The sequence below is a fragment of the Halichoerus grypus genome, chromosome 1 (assembly GCF_964656455.1).
Source record: "Halichoerus grypus chromosome 1, mHalGry1.hap1.1, whole genome shotgun sequence".
Classification (NCBI taxonomy): domain Eukaryota; kingdom Metazoa; phylum Chordata; class Mammalia; order Carnivora; family Phocidae; genus Halichoerus; species Halichoerus grypus.
In genome coordinates, this window is record NC_135712.1 from 124,096,230 (window position 1) to 124,112,043 (window position 15,814).

A 15,814-nucleotide genomic window follows, 5' to 3' on the forward strand; every position below is an offset into this window, starting at 1 on the left:
GGGAACTAACAAAGCCCAAAGGTGGAAGTATTTTGGGTGACAGACTTCCTGGCCTTGGGGACGGTTTGGAAGACAGTGTCTGTTATCTCTGGTGACACATGAACAGAACCTACTGGAGTCCCATGAGAAGTTGCTTCAAATAAGCTGAGATGCTGGGTACGAGGGACTGCTGCACCCCCAGTGTTGCCCCTCTGTTTCCTTCCTGGAGACCTTGGCTCATGCAATTAGGCTCAGCTCCCAGTCCCCTAGAATAGGGGGTGAAATGGCAGTGAGGGTAAAGCAGCGGAGGCACTGGGCCCTGATCCAGAGGCAGGAGGGCACATGGCCCTCGAGATACGTGTGGGTCTCACTGCCGTGACCTCCCTGCATGTGGTGCAGAGACCCTTCGAAGGCAAACCTCTGAGATGCTAGGAGAGAAACAGGCCAGACGTCAGACAGATGCCCTGCCTCGTGAATCTCACAAGTGTGCACAGCCCCTCTGGAGGCAAGGGAACGGCCCCGGACTCCATCGAGAGGTTGGCTTTGGGGCTCCGAGGGCAGCCTCCTGGGTCTTCTTTCCCTCCCCCAAGCACTGGCCCTGTAGCAGTTCACTGGCCCACCTCTTACCATCCGTCAGTGTCTGGAAGCACATCTTGCCACTGAACTTGCCGTAGCCGGCCACTGTGCGGGCACGCACTTGTACCACGTACACCATGCCCGGCCGTAGGCCATCGATCCGTGCCGTATTGGTCTGGCTCCTGGCCATGGAGGAGTTGAACTCATTGTGCTCCTGAAAAAGAGCAAGAACAGTCTGCAGCCTGCTCCTGAGTGCCTCATCCACACCTGCTCCACCCTGGAGCACCCAGGCCCCATCTGTTGGAAGCCATCACTGGCCCCAGGCCCCCCCTCTGAATGGGGGACAGTCTGGCCTGGACCAAGGGAATGAAGAATCAGCTCTGTGTCAAGAGGTGGCGGTGCTCTAAAAAAGAAGGCTCTGAGCAAACGGCTGGGCTCTCAGAGCCTGGCTGGGAGGCTCATTGTCATTCTCTGCCCCTTCCCCCTCCAGGGTTCATTGATAGAATAACAAAGCATGTGCAGGTTTGCAAAATCCTGTGGTGTCTCTGAGGTCAGTGGAAGCAAACTGGACATTTGCCCTTTGTCTTGCTCCTACTGAGGCCTTGTCTTTTCTCTCCTCATTCAAGATCTCCTGGTCACTCCTCATCATGGCTGTTCTAGATAACACCTTAAGCTCCCTCAAGTCCTAATCCTTAGCTGAGTGGCTTAGTGTCCACTCTGCTACAGAGCCTGAGGCCATTCTGGACTATCTTCCTTACCTGCTCTGCCTTCACTTTGGCCTGTGTCTCTGTCTGTCTGGCTTGCAACCTTCAGTTCCCCCCTCCACCAGCATCAGGAGGGCATGTCCCTTCTCCCTGGAGAGCAGGCCCTGCCCCTTCTCACCTATTCAAGGGGTCAGCCCCCTGCCCCCATCACTCTCTCCAGCACCTTCCACCCTGTCTTCTACAGTCCCTGTTATCCGCACATGACTGTCCTCTGGTGTGCACAGATTTTGCTCCTGTTTCTCATCCCTCTGACTCCTCTGCCCATGGTGGGTGCCCTTCAAGGGTGCTTCCTCTTTGCTGCTGATCTTATGAAACCTTTGGTTTGTGCCTACACTTTTGTAGCCTCCCATTTTTTCTGCTACTCCCACCCCACCAAATCCCAACTTCTTTTCTAAAAAAGATCTTTGACTTTCCCTAAAGCTATTACCAGATAAAAACAGAACTCTTAAATCTAGGTTGGCAGGCCCTTCATAATGAAGCAATTCTAATCTCACATCCCGAATTTGCCACCTCGCTGTCCCTCTAGTAACACCTCTGGCCCCAGGGCCTTTGCTTAGGCTGTTTTCCCAGTCTGAAATACCTCTCTCCAGTGCTCCTCTGTACCCTGCAGGCTCCCTATGCCCACACCTCTAAGGCCTCCTCTTCCAGGAAGGCTTTCCATGGACTCTCTTCATTGCTGTTCTTTATCATTATACCTTACCCTCAGCTCCCTCGTATACACCAGCCTGCCCTCTGGTCATTTCCATGTGCACATCTTAGAGATTATGCATTATCTCCAAACAAAAGTTTCGAGTCTGGGCCTGCCCCTGTCTCTACCATAAATCTTAGAGCAAAATGGGGACATTGGTGAAAATGAAGAGCTTGGGTCACTGAGAGGGAAGCTCCCAAGTCCAATGTGCACATCTGGGGCTCTGTGATGAGTTCTAGGCACAGTGGTTCGAGAGGCATGGTGACAGATGAGGGGAAAGTTGATGGCAAGAGGTGTGTAAGCCACATCCTCAGACAAGCCACAGAAGTTTGGGGAGTTGACCCAGGACAAAAGAATACAGTGCAATGATAAAAAAAAAAAAATGCCATTGTTTTAAAATACGTAAACGTCTACTTTCCAAAGGGGAGGGTGTGTATCCACTCAATCTTGGGCCAGGCAGCTGCATTTATGACACACTAGCATGTACTGGGAGCTATACGCGGGCTGCAGGGACCAAGGCATGGCCCCTTTCCTTGAGGACACAAAATCTTGTGGGACAGACCAGCAAATGAGCAGACGCCGACAGTAGTGTTGACTGAGTGACTTGGCAGAAGGCAGCTTGGGGAAGCTGGGGGGGAACAGCAGAAGGTCACCCAGCTCAGGCTGATAAGGAGATTGGGAGGGTGACATTGGTTGAGTCATGACAGGTGAAAGAAATTGGCCACGTGGAGAAATGTGGAGAGTGAGAACTGAACAGAACGTGGAAACCAAGATCTAAAGAGATTCAGGAGCCTGCAAGCCACTGGGCCTATCTGGAGTGTGGTGACACATGGGGTGGTGACAAAGGCTTCAGAAGCAGGTTAAAGGGACCACAGGCTAGAGGCCAGCTTGAAGGGACGGTTGAAGGTTACATGTTCGTCCTCATGGAGGGGCTATCCATCGGCCTCTGGGAAAGACTCCTGGGGAGGAACTGCCCATCCATCATTTGATCTATTTAAAAAGAAGAAAGATCCGGGCGCCTGGGTGGCTCAGTTGGTTAAGCGACTGCCTTCGGCTCAGGTCATGATCCTGGAGTCCCTGGATCGAGTCCCGCATCGGGCTCCCTGCTTGGCAGGGAGCCTGCTTCTCCCTCTGACCCTCCCCCATCTCATGTGCTCTCTCTCTCTGTCTCAAATAAATAAATAAAAAAAAAAATCTTTAAAAAAAAAAAAAAAAAGAAGAAAGATCCCCCCTCGCCCACCCCCAATCAAGGATCCAGCAGAAAGAAGGCTGTCCACTACAGAAGGAATATCATCCAGAGCTTTGGTCATTGCTATCTTAACGCACTGGAGATCTGAGACCTGAAGCTATAAAAATCACCTCATCACCTTGCAAATTAGGACAAAATCCCATCACTACAAAATCCTGGTAGTGGGTATCTGTCTGAATTCTCTGGTTTTACTGGAATCTGTGGAATTAGGTGCTGCTTGAAAGAAGTAAAACACTGACCAGGCAGCTCTTTTACTGCAAACTGTCTTTTGGTGTATTGGTATTTGGATTGTGGGGACAAAACATTACCCCATAATCACTTTATAGCCCACACATTCTTCAAGAAGTTCAGTGATTAAAATGAGTATTCGTCCTTGCTCCCTTCAAAATCATTAATCAACTTTAGACAAATGAGTGAGAGCGAAGAGCACAGTTGCTTGCTTTTTCTTTCTTTCTTTTTTTTTTTTGGCCTCATGATTGATTTTATAAGCATGTGAGAGGTAGACACTGTAGCTATTGAGGGCAGAGACCATGGCTCCCATCCCTGACATGCAGCACAGGGCTGGCACCAAACCGCCTGGGTGCTCAACGATTCAGTGCTAAATGAATGAATAAACACCACACTTCAGACCAGTTATTTGAACCAATCGATCGAGCACAAGATATTGCCAAGGTCTGAAAGAGTTTCTAGGAGAAAATGATCCTAAAATTTGAAGGGTAGAAATTCCCAAGGCCTAACCCAGCCCATTCTGGCCCAGACAGTTATTATGAAGAGCAAGTAAACGTCTGAACGCTTAATCATGAAGACAGCTGAGAGCAGATGTAGATGCTCCTCCCATGGTTTGCCTACAAGCTCTGACACCAGGAGTGAAAAGTGCTACAAGACAGTAAACAAGAGAGAATGATGAATGGAAGCATATTAAAATGGGAAGGAGATGAACATGGAGAGGCTCTGGGAGTGTCATCAGCTCGATGGCATCTGAGCTCTCTATTAATGAGCTGTTGGAGGAGACGAAAGCCTCATTGATTCTATTCATAGAGCTGAAATGAAAAGGTGTTCCAAGCGCAGATCGAGAGGGGGATGTGAGGTAGGAGACCCAGGGAGGGTTTTCAGGGGTTGGAAAACTATGGTCCATGGCCAGCTCCTGGTTTTGTAAATAAAGTTTTATTGGAAACTTTATTTGGGCTGGTATTAACACCAAGGATGAAAAGGAAAAAAAGAGCTTCTTAATTTTTACTTAAAATAATCAATGATACCCCTGGCCAGATGCTATCAGTACATCATCTATATGTCCTTTTAGAATAAAGATTATGTATCATCCCTTTGGGGAAAGTTGTTAGGTGTAAAAAGAAGAGATCACAATAAAACCTTTTTAAAAGAAAAAAAAAACCCTCAAGTTGAGTAGTTGGGACAGACACTGTATGGCCACAGACTTAAATAATTCCTATCTGATCCTTTATGCAAAAACTCTGCTGATTCCTGGCTTAGAGGAAGCGGCACAGAATGGAGGAATTGTGGTTTTGTTTCTTTGGATTGAATCCAGGATGTCTACCAGGCTGAGTTCTCCCGTGTTTGCATCTTCCTTTTTTTTTTTTTTTTTAAGATTTTATTTATTTGTCAGAGAGAGAAAGAGAGAGTGCACAAGCAGGGGCAGCTGCAGGTAGAGGGAGAAGCAGGCTCCTCGCTGAGCAAGGAATCCAATGTGGGACTCGATCCCAGGACTCTGGGATCACGACCTGAGCTGAAGGCAGACGCTTAACCGGCTGAGCCACCCAGGTGTCCCCATGTTTGCATCTTCTAAAGACAGGATTCACTGACCTCGTGGAGCAAGGAAGCAGATCATTCTGCTTAGAAGCATTTGGATTTAAAATGAAGATGCACTCTCTTATTTCAGAGGCCATATTCATTTTGAGATCCTCAGCATCAGCATGATTGTTATCTAGTTCCACACTGAGCTCAGAAGTTTACACCACTGGAATATAGTAACAACGTCTGTAGTTCTGGTTCTTCATGGTCATGGGTAAGCCATTGGACTTTCCTGAGACTTAGTGCCATCATCTATAAATTGATTATACTTGGCTTGCAAACATCTTTCTTTTATTTATTTTAAGGATCAGAGCTAATGTATCTGTTAATATCTGGCACATAATCCATCAATATACGATGGATTATGACCACCATGGTTATTGCAAAATACCCTCACAGGGTAATGTCTTTTTCTTTATTTGCATTAGAAATGGTCCAGGCAATGTAACAGATCTTAAGTGAAGTCTAGAGTTCCATAGTAACATACTGAATGGTAACCAATGCTTTGGCAAAGAATCTTCCATGTTCCCAAGGAAAGCATTCTATCCTCGAGTGAGGACAATAATATGCTTCACTGAGGTGTGGAAGCTGCCTCAGGCATTGAGCTGCTGGTGCATGTGTGTTTGTTAATAATTAGTATAAATTACTGAGAAGCAGGGATGTGGTCTGAAATGGGAGAATAAGCTTCCTTCATAGCATCAGAAGTTGAAGTTAATTACAGTGTTTCAAAGGAGGAGGTCTGCATGTAAAGGGAAAAATAGCCGAGGAGCTGGGGAGCTAGGGTCCTGCTTCCCAAGGCAGTCATGTTCCACTATTCAACACAACCTCTATGCAGGAGGGCTGTGGGTCTCCATCCCTGATCCTCTTCCTATTTCCCATGCCCCACTGGATAATTCCGCCAGCCTCGGGGCTTTCATACCATTTATATACGGACAACTGCCAGATGGACTTGTCCCAAGATGGTCCTCTCTCCTGAACGGCAGACAAGGACATCTAGCTGCCTGCTCTCCTTGGAGATCTCAAAGCTGTTTTAGACATGGAGCTGAGCTTCTGTCCCTTCCCTTACCCCAAGCAAGTTCTACCACAGCAAGCCCCCTTCTAAGTCAATGATGGTTAGGGACTTCTTCTTATTGGGCCAGGCACAAACCTTCCCACATCCAAAATCCAACCTGCTAGAAATCCTGCTGCTCTGTCTTCGGTTTCCGTATCTGGAATTTACTATTTCCCTGGCCATCTCCTCCCATCCCAATCAAGGCACCATCACCCTTGTTCTAGCTGATTGTAATCTAGCAGGCTGGTTTTTAATGGGACAGCTGAATGATCCCCTTAAAATGGAAGTCAGATTTTGTCTCTCCTCTGCTGCTAACCCTGCTATGGATCCTCATCTCACTCAGTGGGAAAGCTGAAGTTCTAAGGTCCAGCATGATCACCTCCCCTGGTTACCTCTCTCACCTGCCTGCTACTTTCCCATTGCTTGTGCCACTCCAGTCATGCTGGTCTTCTTCCTGCTCCTAGAGTCTCTAGTCATGACCTTGCCTCAGGGCCTTTGCATAGGCAGTTGCCTCTCTCTCCCCTGCTTCACAATAACCTCACCTCTTTCTTTTTTATTTATTTATTTATTTATTTATTTATTTATTTATTTATTTATTTTATTATTATGTTATGTTAATCACCATACATTACATCATTAGTTTTTGATGTAGTGTTCCATGATTCATTGTTTGCGTATAACACCCAGTGCTCCATGCAGTACGTGCCCTCTTTAATACCCATCACCAGACTAACCCAACTCCCCACCCCACCCCCAGAACCCTCAGTTTGTTTTTCAGAGTCCATAGTCTCTCATGGTTCGTCTCCCCTTCCGATTTCCCCCCCTTCATTCTTCCCCTCCTGCTATCTTCTTCTTTTTCTTCTTCTTTTTTTTAACATATAATGTATTATTTGTTTCAAAGGTACAGGTCTGTGATTCAACAGTCTTATACAATTCACAGCACTCGCCATAGCATATACCCTCCCCAATGTCTATTACCCAGCCACCCCATCCCTCCCACCCCCCACCACTCCAGCAACCCTCAGTGTGTTTCCTGAGATTAAGAATTCCTCATATTAGTGAGGTCATATGATACATGTCTTTCTCTGATTTACTTATTTCGCTTAGCATAATACCCTCCAGTTCCATCCACGTCATTACAAATGGCAAGATCTCATTCCTTTTGATGGCTGCATAATATTCCATTGTATATATATACCACATCTTCTTTATCCATTCATCTGTCGATGGACATCTTGGCTCTTTCCACAGTTTGGCTATTGTGGACATTGCTGCTATAAGCATCGGGGTGCACGTACCCCTTCGGATCCCTACGTTTGTATCTTTGGGGTAAATACCCAGTAGTGCAATTGCTGGATCGTATCGTAGCTCTATTTTCAACTTTTTGAGGAACCTCCATACTGTTTTCCAGAGTGGCTGCACCAGCTTGCATTCCCACCAACAGTGTAGGAGGGTTCCCCTTTCTCCGCATCCCAGCCGACATCTGTCGTTTCCTGACTTGTTAATTTTAGCCATTCTGACTGGTGTGAGGTGATATCTCATTGAGGTTTTTATTTGGATTTCCCTGATGCCGAGCGATGTTGAGCACTTTTTCATGTGTCTGTTGACCATTTGGATGTCTTCTTTGGAAAAATGTCTGTTCATGTCTTCTGCCCATTTCTTGATGGGATTATTTGTTCTTTGGGTGTTGAGTTTGATAAATTCTTTATAGATTTTGGATACTAGCCCTTTATCTGATATGTCATTTGCAAATATCTTCTCCCATTCTGTCTGTTGTCTTTTGGTTTTGTTGACTGTTTCTTTTGCTGTGCAAAAGCTTTTTATCTTGATGAAGTCCCAATAGTTCATTTTTGCCCTTGCTTCCTTTGCCTTTGGCGATGTTTCTAGGAAGAAGTTGCTGCGGCTGAGGTCGAAGAGGTTGCTGCCTGTGTTCTCCTTTAGGATTTTGATGGACTCCTGTCTCACATTGAGGTCTTTCAACCATTTGGAGTCTATTTTTGTGTGTGGTGTAAGGAAATGGTCCAGTTTCATTCTTCTGCATGTGGCTGTCCAATTTTCCCAACACCATTTGTTGAAGAGACTGTCTTTTTTCCATTGGACATTCTTTCCTGCTTTGTCGAAGATTAGTTGACCATAGAGTTGAGGGTCCATTTCTGGGCCCTCTATTCTGTTCCATTGATCTATGTGTCTGTTTTTGTGCCAGTACCATACTGTCTTGATGATGACAGCTTTGTCATAGAGCTTAAAGTCTGGAATTGTGATGTCGCCAGCTTTGCTTTTCTTTTTCAACATTCCTCTGGCTATGCGGGGTCTTTTCTGGTCCCATACAAATTTTAGGATTATTTGTTCCATTTCTTTGAAAAAAGTTGATGGTATTTTGATAGGGATTGCATTGAATGTGTAGATTGCTCTAGGTAGCATTGACATCTTCACAATATTTGTTCTTCCAATCCATGAGCATGGAACGTTTTTCCATTTCTTTGTGTCTTCCTCAATTTCTTTCATGAGTATTTTATAGTTTTCTGAGTACAGATTCTTTGCCTCTTGGTTAGATTTATTTCTAGGTATCTTATGGTTTTGGGTGCAATTGTAAATGGGATCGACTCCTTAATTTCTCTTTCTTCTGTCTTGTTGTTGGTGTATAAGAATGCCACTGATTTCTGTGCATTGATTTTATATCCTGCCACTTTACTGAATTCCTGTATGAGTTCTAGCAGTTTTGGGGTGGAGTCTTTTGGGTTTTCCACATAAAGTATCATATCATCTGCAAAGAGTGAGAGTTTGACTTCTTCTTTGCCGATTTGGATGCCTTTGATTTCTTTTTGTTGTCTGATTGCTGTGGCTAGGACTTGTAATACTATGTTGAATAGCAGTGGTGATAGTGGACATCCCTGCCGTGTTCCTGACCTTAGTTAACCTCACCTCTTTCAAGTCTTTACTTGGAACCTATCTGCTCCAAGAGGCCTACCTTTACCATTCTATTTAATTCTGCAAACTGCTCCTCCCCCAATCCTGACCCTCTTGATCCCATTTACCATTCTCTGCCTTTTCTATTTTCCTTTGCATGATTCATTTTCTAACATACTATGTGATCTCTTTATTTATTGTGTTCATTTTCTGTCTCCTTCCATCAGACAGTCAGCCCCGTGAGGGCAGGAATCTTTGTTTATTTAGATCGTTAATAGATCCTAGAGTAGTACTTGCCAAATAGCAAATACTCACAGAACAAGTAAATGAATCTGGTGTTTTTACAAAAAATGTGTTGGGTCGGTATTTTCTTCAGATTTTGCAAATGCTACAGTTTAACATGGTGCTCCCCGCCCCCCCCCCCCAGAGACCAAGGGGACCAGCTCTACAGGGCACCATCTCCCTTCTCTTGGCAGTATGTGCCCAGCGGCAGGCCCCAGGAACAGCTGCTAAAGAACAGTCAGTAGATAAAACACAAAGTTCTATTTCTAATAATTTTGACCTCATCTTTTAAATTTCCATTTACATGTTTTTAATCTCTACAAATATACTAGCACGGTAGTACAAGCATATGATTTATAAATAAACAAATTTATATTGGAAGAACACAATCAAACACTTTGGAAAACACTGGTCTACAAAACCACAAAATCTTTGGGAAGCTCAGGGGACACCTGGCAGTTTTGTGGCATCTACATTGGTATAGCAAACACATGACTGGGAAAATGGGATTGGGCCTGCCCATACCAGCTCACCGAGCCATTGAGACAGCAGGGTGGTAGGCTGGGAGATTCTCTCCTCAGTTGGTACAGAAAGTGTCCGGACTTTGGAAAGTTTTGTCAAGGGAGACCCAACAAACTCTCCCAAGGAGCCTCTGGCCTCCCTCCCTCAGGACTTCCTCCAGCCCGCCCACTTGTGCCCTCAGTGGGCCACCCTCCACTGAACAGTAGCTGGCCCTGTGTCTTGCAAGCCTGTGGGCAGAGCTGGCTCACCTTCTCATAGTACCGGATCTCATAGTCCAGGATAATGCCGTTGGGCTGCTCTGGCTGTGGCCATGACAAGGTGATGCTCCTCATGGTGGCACTGACCTGGTGCATGATGGGAACAGTGGAAGGGGCTGTGGAGAGAGGAAAAGACAGGGCAGGTGAACAGACCCCCAATTACATGACAAGTGTCATCTTTCAGAGATAAATGAAGAGAGAAGTGTCTCTGGGTTTGAACCTACCCTTTCTTTCTCATAAGCAGAGCTGATGTGCAGAACTTCCTGTGGGTTTTGCATAATGAATGGAGTACGGACAACAAAGGGGAGAAAAGGTGATACTTTAGGACAGGGGGACATATATGAGGGCAGGGCTGGAATGGACACGGTGTTTTTTGCATGGGGAAGAGAAAGGCTTGACCAAAAAGAGATGGCTGGAGGAATCCCATGAAGACAGTGTGGCCTGGGGAAGCTGGAGCCATTTAGGGAGGGGGTGACAACCAGGACAAGTCTAGGCTTCCAACACTGGGACAAGAGGGACAAGGGAATGTTTTTGAACAGAAGGTGGTGAAGGAATCTCAGTCTCGCATTAATTGGCAGAGCTACTATAGAGAAGAGATCACCTGGAGAGAGGGATGCTAATGAGAGAGTAGAACTGGTCAGTGCAGAATTACTGCAATAGAAAGGAACGTTCTAGCAAACATCTCTTTCTGAAACTGCATGCAGGATTTTGCTACATTTCAAAAGAAAGGGAGGAGGCATCTCTCGAAAAGACATGAACACAGACCAACAACCGAGTTCATTCAGACTTCTGTCAGAGTTTTCCAAATGAGGACATTTGCAATAAAGAGCACACAAGTATAAATGAAGAAATGATACACAAACCAAACATTTGGAAAACAGGACAATAATTCCAAAATCTGTGAAGCGATTCCAAAATCTCTGTTTGGAAATAATATTATTTATTTCCCAATTCGACGCTTTTCACATGGTGTAAGTAAAATGAAAACAGTCTGGAAATAACAAATGAGGGTTATCTTTCTAGGGGAAGAGGCAGGTAATGGATGAGGCTTCAGTCTGCGCTCTGCTCAGGGGCTGTTCCGTTTAGTCCTGGCACTTCTGTAGCTATGAAGGGCATTTCCTCACGCGACCCCCACTTCATATGGGTTTCTCGGGGGACTATGGTGGAGTGGCATTTACTAGCCTCACTTTAAGTTAATGGATCCCCCTCCAGAGCGCGGCTGCAGGCCTGGACGCGGGGGTCGCTGCGCTCTGCGCTCTCTGCTCGCTGGGCTCTCAGGGAGCACCGAGGACATGTAGGCCGGGGATGGGGCTGCAGAGCACTTGTTGTGAAGATGTCCACAGTCCCGGGAGCCACAAGAGAGCACAGTGTGAGACACGGTGTTAGGAGGGCTTAAAATCAGAGAGTCCACCCAGGACCCTGCTCAGTTCCCATTAGGGTACCTTGAGGTGGCCCCGAAAACGCACCTGTCAGAGCTCCCACCCCTGGGAGCGTGGCTGACTCATGGCCCCCCTGCTGCACTCCAAAAACACTTACCGCATCCACACAGCACCCTGTCTCCCACAGGCTGCTTCCAGTCACTGACTGAGAGCAGTGAGGATGCTTCGAAAGACCCATTCCTGACTCTTCTGCTGGGCAGCTTTCACCCGAGGACTCCCCATCGGACTCCCCAATGCTTCTTTGTACAGCATGGCAGTCTAAGAGTCTTCCCATCTAATTCTCCTTCCTGCCCTCTCCTTCATTGTGATCTGATGGCTCTCCCGGCTTCCTCTGGCCTCCCCTCCCATTCCTCCGATCTCTGGCACCTATAAGCCTACCTTGGCGTCTGCTTCATGGAGGATCTGATTTTATGCAGTCCTGAATCCCCCTGTCAAGGATTCTCTGCTGGGCCCTGCTGTGTCCCCAGGGACGAGATGCTCACTGCCTCTGGGAGCTGTGGCTTCATCCTTGGGTAGCTCTCACCAATTTGCATGTCTTCCTATCCTTATCTGAAATTTGTCTTCTTCTCGATGGTCTCACTTCCACTGACTAAAGTAATATAGAATGTTCCTTCTTCCACAGAATGGCTTGTCAAATAGCTAAAGAAACTAGTTAGGTCTTCCCTGAGTTTTTCCTACTGACAAGAATGGCCAGATACTATGAACATTTCTCCCATGACATGATGTCACCTGAGGTGGCTCCTTTCCAAATGGGGCTCATGTTGTCTTTTTAGGCATGTGGCCCAGAAGTAAATCCAATTCTCCCACTGCTGGTTAAGCAGCAAAGATTAGGGTAAAACTAATACCTTCCATGATCTGTGTACCACGCATCTGTTAATGTGACCATCAGCCTTTTTTGCATCAAAAACACGTCCCTGCCATTCGATTGTGAAGTCACTGTCAAATATAACCTTTAGGTTTTCTCATGGTGCGCTCCTCCTTTTTTGTTTGTAGAGTTTGCTTTTGGCTTTGACTACAGGGATTTACGTGTATGTTTTTACCTTTATGGTATAACATTTGGCCTATGAATCTGGTAAACTGAAATAATTTTTGATCCTGATTCAACCATCAAATGCACCTTCTCTTTCTCCTAACTTAGCAGCATGGCCCAGGTCCATTAATGAACTAATTAAACAAATGTTCATGGAGCATCTGCCCTGTGCCAGTCACCGTTCTGGGTTCTAGAGATTCCATAGCGAATGAAAGAAAATTTCCTGCCCTCATGGAGTTTATTTGCTAGTGGAGGGATTCAGAGGCCAGATGTAATCAATCAATCACACGGGATGTTAAAATATTAAGTAACAACAGGAAGAAATGGAGCAGAGGAGAAGGGACAGAGAATGCCAAAGTGTAGGAGGCCGGCTGGGAGAAGGCTGTAGTTTGAAATCACCGCGTCAGCAAGGCCTTGCCTGAGAAGTAGGTGCAGAAGCACGGGGTTGAAGCAGGGGACGGAGCCACGCGGACACCTGGGAGAAGAGCATTTGAGAGGGAAGGGCCAGGGCAACGGTTTAAACCTGGGAGCAGCCTGGCGTTCCAGACGAGCAGTGAAGAGCCAGTGGGACTGGAGCAGAGACGAGGCCACAGACGATGGCTTCTACCCTGAGTGAGAGGGAGAGCCACGGGGTGGTGGTGACCAGAGGAGGGACATAATCTGACTTGCGCGTTAACAGCATCACCCTCTGCTGCGTCGCAAATAGAATGCAGGGGCTGTGCCAAAGCTGAAAGCTCTAGCTTCACACTATTGCAATGATCCAGCTGCGAGACTGTGGCTACTCAGACCAGGTTTGGAGCAGTGGAGGTGGTGAGAATGGGGGTGGTCAGATTCTGAATAGATTTAGGACATCTCACTGGATGTGGGATGGGGAAGAAACAGAAGAGCCCAGATGCCTCCAAGGTTTTTGGCCTGGGCATTTGGAAGAATGGGGCTGCCATGAACTGAGACGCGGCAAGACAAAGTAGAAGCTGTCTGAGTAGGCAAATGCACGGATAGGAGGTCCAGACTGGAGATATCGGTGGAGAGCCATCAGTATTCAGAGATACCGAAAGCTGCAGAACAGACAGAGATCCCCGCGGGAATGAGAAGAGAATATATGGTCTAAGATTCAGGAGAGGAGGAGAAACTGCCAAGGGGCTGGAGAAGCAAGGCTAATGAGATGGCAAGATGCAGGGGAGTGTGATTACCTAGAAGTCAAGTGGCAGTGAGTGTCCGCAGGAGGAGAGAATGTGTGAAGCGCTGCTAAGTTATGTAAAAGGAAACCAGGAACTGAGCTCGGAGTTAGCCACAGGCTGGATGCTTAAGTGGGGATGGCTCATGGGCGGCATTCCTGACCTTGAGTGCACTGGGCAGAGTCAGGGAAAGGAGGAAGGTGGGGCAGTTTCTGGATTCAGACCAGATCACGGGGGGATCATGGTGGGCCCACCAACACAGGCGGTCCGGGGAAGCCTGCTTCCCCCACCCCCGCTACACTCGTTGCCCAGCTCCATGCTGCCCTCCAGCCTGCATGGAAACATCATTTACATGTCGCCAACCACGTCAGTGCCATGTAGGTTTTCAGGATCCTCCTCTCCCTGGAGAGCTAAAGCACCATGGGTTAAAAATTGGAAAGATTAACCCTAACGGCCTGAGGATTTTGATGGACTTGGTTCTTTTCTTTGCCTTTAATCCCTGGAAAACCATCATTCAGGACTCAACATATTTACCAGCCATTGTGCCAGGCCCTTGCTCTAATCAATGGGGATGGAAGGATGTGTAAAAAAAAGTCACAGCACTGCCCTGAAGATCCCTGGCATCTAGCTGGGGTTAGGTGGTAAAGAGGCAATCATAGGGCAGGGTGATCCAGAAGCAATCCAGAGCCAAATCCTGAGCCAAACCCCTGTTACACAGATGGTAAAGCCCTCCGAGCAGCCAATCAGCATGCGGATCCGGGAGAAGCTGCCAGAGGGTAAGGGTCACCACTGCCCACACTGCTCAGATTTATGGTGATGACAGATATTCATAGGCCCCCTTGCAGGCTGTTTATCCTCACTCAGGTCACTCTAAATGTCTTATGTTTTAATTAAGATGGGATTTAGCACATGGAAGAGTAAAAGAGTATTACTCTTCCTCCCTGAAAATCAAGGGCAGCTTAAATTTGGTGCTCTGACATTGGTGATCACCAATTTGGTTTTTGTGGGTGACAAATTTGTTTTTTTTTCCTTCTCCAAGTGCAAATGCCACCTCTAAATCTGGTTTTTACATGTTATGAAACCTTCCGACAAAACAGAAAATAAAAAATGAGCTCAGATATCCACGCAAACACCACCTTCTCCTAGCAAAACTAAGGCAGATTAAAGAGGGATGGGAAGACTGATTCAAAGCAGCAGCCCCCATAAACCCCGAATATGCTGGTTTCAACAGTAAGTCCTGGCTCGTTGTCTTTTCTTCATAAACTTGCATCCTCAGATGAAGGAATAGTTTGACTGAATTCTTAAAGGGTGTCCCCCTCACAAGATCTCTTTTGACTAAATTAAACATTCTATGGAGAGAAGAAAATGAAAATAAAGAGTTCAAAAAATTATTAAAATTTAGCAAAGAAATAAATATGGACCTTCTTTTAGAAAGAGTAAGAATAAAGAATTAGCTTAGGGGCTATTTGGGGGAAAAAGGCACTGAGGGCTCAAGAAGGATGTGTTTGTCCTAAAGAGAAGATGCTCCAAAGCCCCAAATAGGATCAAAATTGCCCTGTACTCCTTCTTAGCACAATAGAGGCTGGACCTGATAAGAAGTCAGGATGCAAAGAAAAGAGTGGGGAGGCAATGCAAAGTGTCCTGTCAAGCACTGAGGTAAAATCAGCTGGGTTCAAAAAGAACCAGCACCAGGAGTGTCTGATAAGAGAGGCTACTGCCAATAATAAGAGGCCCTTTAAATGTGTCAGAAGTAGCCAGAGACCTAACCTCCACTGGTCAAGGGGCTCAGGGATGGAGAAAATGCAAAGACGGGCTGAGTCAGTGAGTCACTGTCTCTTTTTCGCCAAGGAAGGCTTTGGGGGGAGATCATACTCCCAAATTGCTTTTGAAGCAGGCAGATCTAAGATAGTATATCACATATAGCAGAGAAAGTGTACAGAATGTTCTCGCCTGAGCTGACAAACGAGATGTGGATAAATTGCTGGGACAGGATGGCCCCGGCTACAAGTTATGAAAGAATTCACAGGTGACATGAGGCAAAGGTGGGCCCAAACTGGTCACAGGTTACCACTGCCCATGGCCTTGGGGC

The 15,814-nt window shown here is 46.5% G+C and overlaps 1 protein-coding gene across 2 annotated transcripts in view; it reads right to left on the reverse strand.

Annotated features, from left to right (window-relative positions):
- The window catches only part of EPHB1 (EPH receptor B1), a 504,178-nt gene that overhangs the window by 82,554 nt on the left and 405,810 nt on the right, over positions 1–15,814 (reverse strand). For both annotated transcript variants that reach the window (XM_078071630.1, XM_078071629.1), the window contains exons 6-7: positions 10,073–10,197; positions 607–769 (exon numbers count right to left, since the gene is read on the reverse strand). In XM_078071630.1, coding sequence (XP_077927756.1) covers positions 607–769; positions 10,073–10,197 — 288 coding nt within the window. The remainder of the gene's footprint in view (positions 1–606; positions 770–10,072; positions 10,198–15,814) is intronic.